The sequence below is a fragment of the Dipteris shenzhenensis genome, chromosome 17, assembly GCF_047967505.1.
Source record: "Dipteris shenzhenensis isolate YYH24624 ecotype China chromosome 17, Dip_SZ_1.0, whole genome shotgun sequence".
Lineage (NCBI taxonomy): Eukaryota > Viridiplantae > Streptophyta > Polypodiopsida > Gleicheniales > Dipteridaceae > Dipteris > Dipteris shenzhenensis.
In genome coordinates this window covers 43079458-43090088 of record NC_141612.1, presented here as the reverse complement: position 1 = coordinate 43090088, position 10631 = coordinate 43079458, and the positions used below count along the sequence as shown (strand labels likewise).

The following is a 10631-nucleotide window of genomic DNA, read 5'->3' as shown; positions in this document are numbered from 1 at the left end:
CATTTATAAATATTCAATTTCTTTTTTAGGCAAACTTACATGAGAAAAAGAGCCATCCTAATCATGGTCAATGAAAAGGCACATAAAAATAAAATCGTGTGGGACTTGGAGCTTTAAATTTTCTCTAGCACTTTATACTAAAGTTGTAAAATACTTTAAGTTCAGATAGGATAAGCGTTGTAAAAAACCAAGAAAATTATATTATAAACATAGTTCATGCAAAGACGTACAAATTCTCAATGGACATGTGTCTCCATATGCAAAGTTGTCTCAAAGAGTGTACTGTAAAATCATAAATCCACATATGAGGATTGGATGGGCTACTCCAAGGAATGCTATGTATGCCTTCTAAAGCAAGATTACTGAAATTAATTCAAATTTGAAATACCAATGGAAACTTGTATGCCACAATTTTAATTTTAAGCACCATTGCCACATATGCATGCTCTTTCCTAACTCTAAGAAATTTTTGGAACATTATTATATTGATAAGCTTGAGTAGTTACATGGATTGTCAACATGCACACATTTAAAGCCCAATTTACTTTTGCAATCATGAAAAGAAAGTTTTAACAATAAGTTCTAACTATGTACTATGTACATAATGTTTCCCTTAATTTGAAGGTGTGATTGGTAAGGATGTAAAGTTTGTACATTGAATTATGCTCCACATTTTTGAATTAAAAGGTGTGTCCCTATATTGCAAAATGTTTCCCTTTATTTTAAAGCTGTGATTGGTAAGGGTGTAAATTTTGAAAGCTGAGATGTGCGCCAAAATTCTAAAGAAAAAGGTGTGTGCTCTGTTTAATTGAATTATTTGTCATGAGGTTTGAAAAATGAATTATATTCTAAACATGCAATAGGAAAGGACCTTGGGTTTAGTCCTTGATCTTGTATTTAGACATCAAGTTTTTATATAGACCTATGGGAGTCAATTTAAAACAATAGCATTTCTAATAAAATAATAATATCTCTTGTAATAACAACATGGTACTTAGGTCTATTACTTTACTGACAACCTTTCCTTTCCCATTATACGTATATGTTACATCCAGTTTATATGTAGCCTTGCATTGAATTTGGAAAACAAATATATTATATTAACACCCTTTCCAACATCTAAAGCGAAATGATCATGAGACCGAATATGAAACCTCAATAATCTTGCATAAGAAAGGTTAGATTAACATAGAAAATGAAATATCTCCCATCATGCTTCTTTCATAAGTAATTAGATTTTAAAAGTTTTAAAAATTTTGGCAGATCAAGAATTGCAAGACACTACTACCATTAACTTATTCTATTACAATAGACAACGCTACTGCCGTTAACTTATTCTATCACAATTGAAAGTAAAATTGTAAAACAAGCTGTTAAATCAATAACTATTGATAGGTGTTCTCAATAAGTATCATGCATTATATGGTTTATTAATTAATTTGCATAAGACAATCATTCACGTTGGTCAACAAGAACATCATGTTATAGCTGCATGATCCCAAGTGCTTGGTGAAGTTACTGCTTCCTTTATCATTGGATCAAAAGAGGAAAGCTCATGTCCATCTAATTGTCCATCTATCGATAATGCATTTTGACTTCCATACATAATAGCAAAGATGAATAATAATTCAGTATTAAATGAAAATGTGAATATTAGCGTGCATAGTAAGCAAGATTTATTATTTATAGCCCACTTTTGATTAGGGAAGCAAGGTAGATTAAAGGGTCAACATGCTTCTTTTTAAGGTCAACAAAGGGTCAGCATACCATTATTGCATTACACATTCCCAAACAATTTCACCATTCCACAAGCACTCCACCAGATAGAAGGTAAAACTTTTTTTAATTTTTTCTTCAAAAACATGGTTTTTTGAATAATCACATCATCCTTGCATTTTTAATTTCAAGTTAGCATTAGAAGCAAAAAGGACCTCTTGAGAAAGATCATTTGAAATTTTAGAAGGACCACAAACTCTAAATGTAGTGAGCAGTAGCATTTAATTTGCAATAACATCATGAAGACCGAAGAAATCTGAAGATCAAGTTTTGTGATAGCTAGAACGCAACTTGCTTTTCCATATGGGGAGAGTTGTACCGAATTTATCAGGCACATTCAATTGTGTTTAAATGTACCCATGCAAACCAAAAAGACAAACATCTATCCCTTTATGCCACTTTGGGATTAGCTTCAACTCAAGTATGGCACTTCAAATTACCTTTAGTATCTCAACTAATGAGTCTATGTGCTCACATGAATGTCAACATTCTTAACTAGATTTACCTAAGGAAATGTAATGCTCATCTATGTATATTGGCTTTTAATGCTCATCTATGTATATTGCCTTTTGGGTTGCACAAGCCAAAGATTTGGCATATAGATGTTGAGAAGACTTGGCTTATACTTTCTAAGAAACCGTCAAATTGGTGTAGCCAAAGATTTGGCATATAGATGTTGAGAAGACTTCACTTATACTTTTTAAGAAACTGTCATAGTCACACACTCATGGACAAAAGATCTTTTACGTATTGAGCTATTAGGAATTATAGTTCCAAACTTTTGAAACATACCAAAGCCCAAAGTCCATCATGAGGCAATTTTAGCTTTAGTTTGTTATTTTCCATTTCACATATACATTCATATAATCCTTTTTAGATATCAATATGTTCCATATTTAGTCATGTTACTCTGATACTTCATTTTATGACTTGGTTCCTAAGACAATATGTAGTCACATCCTCCTAGATTAACTAAACATTAGTTTAGTAAGCCAATCATATTATCATGCACCAAAAATCTTTATACTATCATAGTTGACACACCAATTGGCAACAATAATACATTGCTTGTCCTCTAAATGTGCAATAGGTCGACATTTATTTTTTATCAAAAATTTGAAACAATTAAAGTGAATTACGTAAACACAAAGAGAGAAACCTTTGAAGGGCTTTTCATAAGGTCCAATCATTATGAGTTAAGAACATATTTAATATGTTCACTAGTAGGGTCATTATTATTAAGGTATTTATAGTAAAGAACATAGTCTACAACTAGCCAAAGTAGCATATCCAAAGGAAAGACACAAGCCCTCAAAAGTTTGCTTAAGATCCAATCAAAATACTCGATCATGAGTATATGTTTGATAGTAGTACTTTACGAATCATTATAAGAGTACTTCAATTGCTGCTCCATCGCAGTCCACAACATTCATTGAATGCTAAGATTTTCAACGGAAGTAAGGCATCAAAAAATTAAACAAACAAATAAAATAAAGTCTTAAGGGCACGTTTCATTTACCAAAGTGCTCATAAGTTTCCATATTTTCCTCTAATAATGCAATACTGATATTTTCCTTGAACTAAACTTCTATGCTCTTCAATTCTTATCTCAGCAGGCTAAGTCATCAACCCATGAAAGGTTTGAATGCCAGCAAACCAAATTGTTTCATTGCAAGCTATCTCCTCTACAGACAAAGTTTTGAGCAAATTCTTTCATTGCAAGCTCTCTGCTCTCCAAAACTGTGGTCAGTCAGTTCACATAACAAAGTTCATTTATGGAAAGGTATATACAAGGAGGGCTCACAACCCTGAAGGGATAAGCTCGTATAAGAATGTGACTATCAAATAAGGGCATCATCTTGATGGCAAAAAACCCGTAGACCTCTGTCTGTACAAGGCTTCATCAACCAGGGCAAGCAATTTTATGGTACAAGGGCAATAATTACAGGAGGGAGAGTTGTCCCATGCATTGGGCTACCTTTGTGTACTGAAATTGTTCTTTTTTTTCTTTTTTTAAAGACTATTTTGAAGCCCCCTTGCAATTGTGTGGAGGATGAGAAACATGTTTGGGGCTGGAGGCACAATACCCAGATGGGTAAAAGGGGATTGGCTGATATCTGTAATATGGGTAAGTAATTATTTACATTTGGGAAGGCAAGGCAGAGGCTTCTGGGTGTTGCTGTTTAAGCCTCATCAGTAAAGGGGTCATTCATTCTGAGCAAAATTAGCAAAGGAGAGAGGGGTATTTCCAATTCATGGACGGATCATGGAGGACTATGAATAAGATTTAATCAAACCCAGATTGTAAAGGACTTGGGATGGCCTTCCAAACAAGTTTCCCAGGGAAAATTTTGACCTTGCGGGTGAGGCATCCCTGGGAGGAGATGATGATGCTACAGCTGAAGAGTATAAGGGCACTTCGGTCACCTGCAGCACAGTTTGTCCCATTTCTCTTCGGACGGCCTCAATAACTTTCAAATCCACACGGTTGCCTGCTGCATCGGTAACATAGAAAACATTTGTGGCTTGGCTGCCCCGCGTGGACACATCCGCTCTCGTTACAGATAGCCCGTGTTCTCGGAATATCCGGGTGACATCTGATAAGAGCCCGACTCTATCGCTCGTGCACAACTCAAGTCTCAAGCCCTGCATCAACCCACATCACAGATGCAAATTTTAGGAGACACCAAGACCAGATCACATGTTGGAATGAACGCCCACATCGTAGACACAATTTGGAAAACACGCCCAACTCACAAATTACGAGTTGGAATGAACGCCCAAATCACAGAAATAATGGCCAGATTACGGTTGCATTTGACGAAGCTAGGACGAGGTCTTACCTCGGAAACTCGTCGCTCGATGGCAGCTCTTAGACACTGGATGACCCTTCTCCTCTCGGCCTCCGAATTGAGAGTACAACCATCAATGTGGCGGATGTAATACTCCTGCAAATTAAGCAAATCATCAATCAGCAAATATGAACTAGAACGATGTCTCAGACAATTGGGACGAAGCTCATAGTAAAAGCCTCAGATCCATTCGTAAAACTCACAGCGACTGCAAGATAGAAGACCAGAAGCATTACCTGATACGCCCTCTGGCCGTCCGAATCAATGGTGGCATGAAAGACAACATACTGCATGTCCGTCAGTGTACACACCGTGTCAAAGAGTAGCTTCGGACGGTTCCTGCACTCAATATTCACCACTGAGTAGCCTTTCTCATCACAATTGTCCACCGTTATCTTGCCATCCATATCCCACAGGCTGTCATCATTTTCTCTTTCATAGTCCCGATCCGCAAACATCATCTGGTGCAATCGCCGTTCCGTATGTGTTACGCTGGTGGCAAAGTCAGTTCTTGCGCCTTTGGTATCCTTGTCGCCCTTCAGCACGTTACATAGAGAGTCTTTGATCCTGTCTAGCTTCTCCTGTTCCTGTATCGGACCACCGGTTGCTTCATCGGTTACGTAGAGCAGGCTGGCGACTCTCATATTGTGCGTCCATAGCTCAGCGGCTACAACGTTGCATCGCATTTCAGCTAAGAGGGCAGTAATCTCGGACATCAGGCCTGGTCTGTCGGTGCCCGTAAGCTCGATGCACGTATGTTCGGCAGCCGATTGCACTCCAACTCTCCTCGGATACTCGCGACTAACACCGATAGTCTGAAGGAATAGCAAGGCAGTTCATGTCATTTAGGATCCTGTGGTCAAAAATGGAGGAATCAACGGAATAAGATCGCACAGCACAAACCTTCTCGATGTAGCTGATGGTATCTGCGTTTGTCACTTTGTTCCCGGAGGAGTCGGTCACATGGAACACTGGAAACACAAACATTGGACCTAAGTTCAGCAAAACCGCGTTCGTTGAAATTTTGAGATAACGGACAAAATACTTTGCTTAGCGAGCACGCACCATCCATGAACCATCCACCGTCAGAGGAGATGTAGGCCTTATTGATCCTGAGGTCAAGATCTGTGAGGATTTGAACAACTTCGAGCAGAATACCGTGCCTATTGGAGCTGTCGACCTGCAAAAATGAGAAATCTACGTTGGTGAGATCCCCCTTGAATCTGCAAGCGCAACGGTGAGAACTCGACAAGCAAGAGGCACGCAAGCTCTGCTGCAAGAGATCTGGAAGCTGTAGCTGACCTTGAAAAGGGTGGCCTTCTCGCAAGCGGTGTTGTCCACAACGACTCTGAAGAAAAACAGAAATGGTAGTTAGAATTGAGCAGAATGCGAGGGGGAAGCTCAACTACGCTTCCAGCTCCTCTTCCATTTCCACACATCAGCCTTCAATCACTCATCTCTCGCCAACATCAGAACTCGTCGCTCTCCCCAACATTCTACTCGCGTATGACTATTCTCCATCTACTCCCAAACCCACGCTCCCCAAACCCAGCCCCCTATCCTCCCAGTTCCGACGTCCCGGACGATCCGTCGACGCTGCGCGAAGCATCCGCGCGTCGCTGCGGTCCGAATTTCCCGCGGAATAAACACTCAGCTGCGATCGTCGACCCGTTTCTCGCTGCGACTAGATCGCAAAGCGCCCTGATGAGACCCAATCACTGGAGTGGGGAGGGGAGAGAAGGGGGAGGGAACGCACCGGGGGGGGTTCATGCGCCAGATGAATTTCTGGTACTCATCGAATTCGGGCCGGGAAGAGTCCATGATGGAAGGGGGATCAAGAGGGAGGGGGAGAGCGAGGGCGAGGGGAGATCTGGGGAGGAAGGCGAGGAGGAAAGAGGAGGAGGAGGAGCAGGAGGAGGAGGAGGAGGAGGAGGAGGAGAGTTCTTGGAGAGAAGAAGAAGAAGGTGAATTGAGAGTGTGTTTAGATAGAATAGAGAAGACTCGGACAGAGTTATATGTGAGTTATTAAAAAAAAAAAAAATGTTAGTTGGAACTTTTTGGAAGTTCCGCCGCCCTTTGGTTGGTTGCGCGCCGCCTGCGAAGCGGGCGGCGCTCCCCCCTGCTCTCTAAAGTTTGCTTGTCGCCCCTGCTCCCGACAATCCCCCCTCCCCAACTACCGCCATCAACGGGTTTTCCCGCCCCCCGCCACCGGCGGGAGCCGGTCGGCCCCCCCGCCACGCCCCTTGTCCCACCGCCTTTGACCCGCTTCCCGACCAGCTGCCAGTCTTCTCCGCCCGCTCCCCCCCCCCTTAGCCCCTGTTCCCACGCCCCCCCGCCGCCCCCCCCCCCGGCTTCCCAAGCCCCGATCCGTCGCCCCAAGAACCCCCCTTTTATTATCTAGTTTTTATTTCCTTCTTTTTGGCTTTCTTCCTTTTTCCCCTTTTTCTTTTTGCCTTGATTTTCAAAAAATGCCCCCCCCCCCCCCCCGCCCTCTTGACGTGCCCTTTCAGATAGGCATCTCACCCCCCTTCTCCTCCCTCCACGTGGCCCCCATTCCTTCCTTCCAAGCCAAGCCACACTCATCCCCCTCCCCCCCCCCTTTGCACGCCTTCCACGAAACCCCCCCCTACCCATCCTCATTCTCTACAACTACTCTTTTCCCACCAACAAACATTTTAATGCCCAGTTTCTTACACTCTGGTAGCTTTCACATGCCCGTACAACCTTCCAGGTGGATCACACCACACATACACACACCAATCAAGCCCTCATGTAAAGTGAACGTGTTGGTAAAGAATACCAACTCATCGGTAAAAGGATCACACTCTACAAGGCAAACAAATGACTCACCAGTAAAAGGAGCACATTCTACAAGGCCAAAATGGCACAATGCTCGCCTCCCTCCCAATGTGAAAACATCCCACTACTTTCTTATGTCACATTCCCAACCCACTTTTTATTGCCTCCTACCTCAACCTTCCCTTCCTTCTCTCTCCCCACTCACATAACGCTTCCTCGAATCTCCTTTTGACTTTATTTTCCACATGTTCTTATAAACCTCGCTCACAACATCTCTCTCCAACCTTCCATTACCCATAATTTTACCCCCCTTTTACGACCTACCCCACATCCACTTCATAAGCCAATCTATGCCCACCCTCTTGTGGTGTCTTCTCTCTCTCTCTCTCTCTCTCTCTCTCTCTCTCTCTCCCCACCTCACTATAATCACCTTTTCATTGTCCCCACCTTTGAATGCATTCTACCTTTACAAAAGTCTTCCACTCTTAGATTACAATCAAGCTCCAAAGACTATGGACAATGCAACCAAACGTTTCCATCATTAACTAAACCCCCCCTAAAAAAAGACAACAAAGTAACTACAAGAAGATATCATTTTCATAGTTATTCATGGGTCATTCTCTAGAGTCAATGGAAGAAAGAAGATTGAATTTTTATGTGTACACATCCACACAAGAGTTATCGTGGGAGAAACTCACTCATCACGTTCCTATCTTGCAATTCAAGCCCCTTATCAAAGCTTTACAACTTCTTGGCTCCATTATCAATCAATCTCATGTAGTCGCAAAAGTCTATGTAATACGTGCAGGCCTAGGGGCTCCATCATGAAAACCAAGCACGAATGAGATCTTAGTCTTTCAATTGATATTTATGAATGCCTAAATAAAAGGTTTAGATGTCAATTGTATGATTTAAAAATGAAATTAATTAGATTCATACTAATATATAGCCTCACAAACACACTAAATTGCTTACAAGAGAGAAGATTCTCATCAAAGTCAATGTCTAAGGCTATTCCTTGTTTCCAATTACCCTATTGACAATGTCGCAAATGTGAAGGAGCCTTTCAGTCCAAAGTCTGCAATAAATTTTCCTTTCATGTTAAGGTGGTAAAGCAATCCAATGCTATAATGTCTCCACTAGACCGATATGCTATGAGATGTGTGTACGTCGAACATGTATACATATGATATAAGCATGTTGATCTCTTGACAATTGTGCATCATGCATGGTCAAAAATGAGAAAATGTACATATTCCACCATGGTCGAAATTGTGCACAGTCAAAATGAGAAAATCATACATGTTCGACCACATTCTTTGGTCCTTATGAAACTTTACAAGTATGTGGGCCTTATTCTTTCAAATCTCTGTGCAAAGTCTCATGGCCATTAAACACCATTTAATATAAGCATACTAATGGATAATTTCTTCACACTTGTCTACCATGCATCATGAAAAATGAGAAAATATGCATGTTCCCCCCATACAAACGATGCTTGACTCTTGTGAAGCTTTACTAGTATATGCCAACTATTGAAAGATTCAAGCCATATTGTTTCCAAAGGATTTGCATAACACTATGGATGAGATGATGAAGAAACCTACGCTCTAGTAGAAAAGATTCATTCCACTAGATTTTTTATCTCCCTGGCTCAAATAACAAATGTATATATGTCAATTAGATGACCTAAGTGCATTCTTGAATGAAGAAGTCTACATGCATGAACCGCAAGAATATGTAGAAAATGGAATACAAATTGAAAAAAAGGTTATATGGCTTGAAGCAAGCACCCAAAAGTTGTTAGAGCAAAATTGACAAGTATTTTGTTGATATGGGATACTTAAAATCTAATGTAAAGAATACATTCTTGATGTGGCTACATCTGTATGCTATTTGAAACTATCATGTACCTTGGATGTACGTTAAGACTCTTTTGCCAATGTGCTTGCTTTGTGTTTGACAGAAATTGTGCCACTAAGAAAACAACATAACAAATATTTAGCCTTGGTTGTCGAATGTATTAAAGAACCGATGAGTTGTCTATAGGATTTCTCCTTCACAATTGCCTTTTCTTCATCTTTTGTCAGATTCAGATTTTGCGCCATTGGAGTGGTGGCACTCTTCCAATCTTACATATGAAACGTTTGCAGTACACTATAAAAAATAATTGTGTTGAATATGCTATCTACATCTCTCCGATATCTCTCCACAATTCTATTCCAAGACAACAATGCATGAGTCCTTGGTCCTTCGTGTCAAACTCTACGAATAAGTCATATTTGAGCATTATGATGAAACTATCATTGCTTCTTGTTGCTATCAAATCGGCTAGGGTTAGATGGTTATTATAATAGTGATTATGGGGTGATTATGCCTGTGATCATGACACAAGAAGATTAATATAGGGTCATACTTTTTCCTTAGATAAGGAGAAATTTCATGTCTACCCACCAATAAGCAGCCACCACAAAAGCCAAATACAGAGCCCTTACCGTAAGAGCATGCGAAGCAAGATGGCTCAATAATATTATTGTCAAAATTAGATTGCTTTGATGATACAAAGCCAAAATTGATATACATTATAATAAGTCATCTAAAAGCAGTAAATTATTTTGAACTCATACTAGTGAACATACAGTTAATATCTGTGTGTGCTCCCTTAGCTATGCCCTCTCTCCTCCATCTCCACTGTTTGGACTCTCCTCCCTCACAACAAGACAAAGCACCCACAGATGTGCACACAGACGCGTTTTCATAACTTTAAAAAAACTCATTTATGCATCTGCAAACCCGCATCTAAAGGCGCGTCTATATAACAAACAGACGTGCTTGTAGATGTACCTATAGACGCGCAAATAGACGCGGTCTACTAGAAATTAAAAAAAAAACAGAGAGAGCTTATATAGACGCGTTTATAGATGCATCTATAGATGTGCAAATAGACATCCTCTTAAACAGAGAGACGCGCATATAGACGCATTTATAGACGCTCTGATAGATGCTCTGCATAATATTTTTTGTTAATAAAAGCAAAATTTTGTGTGCTTGAACAGAATGTTGTGTATGTTATGCAAGATATGTGGTTACAAGAATCCCATTTCCACATTGTGCAATTCAATTCTTACAACCAACCGCATTTAATTTAGCACTCTTGCAAGCATGTCGATAGCCGATGATTACAATTCCGAATAAAACATTACA

At 40.4% G+C, this 10631-nt stretch overlaps 1 protein-coding gene across 1 annotated transcript; it reads right to left on the bottom strand.

The window, feature by feature from the left end:
- Positions 1-3444: 3444 nt before the first annotated feature.
- LOC147892154 (ACT domain-containing protein ACR4-like) lies at positions 3445-6597 on the bottom strand. Its single transcript, XM_087387837.1, has 7 exons — positions 6385-6597; positions 5931-5976; positions 5694-5808; positions 5532-5599; positions 4865-5443; positions 4620-4724; positions 3445-4422 (listed from the first exon to the last, which is right to left on the bottom strand). The coding sequence occupies exons 1-7, from the start codon at positions 6447-6449 to the stop codon at positions 4051-4053; spliced, it is 1350 nt and encodes a 449-aa protein (XP_087243963.1). The 5' UTR covers positions 6450-6597; the 3' UTR covers positions 3445-4050.
- Positions 6598-10631: the final 4034 nt, after the last annotated feature.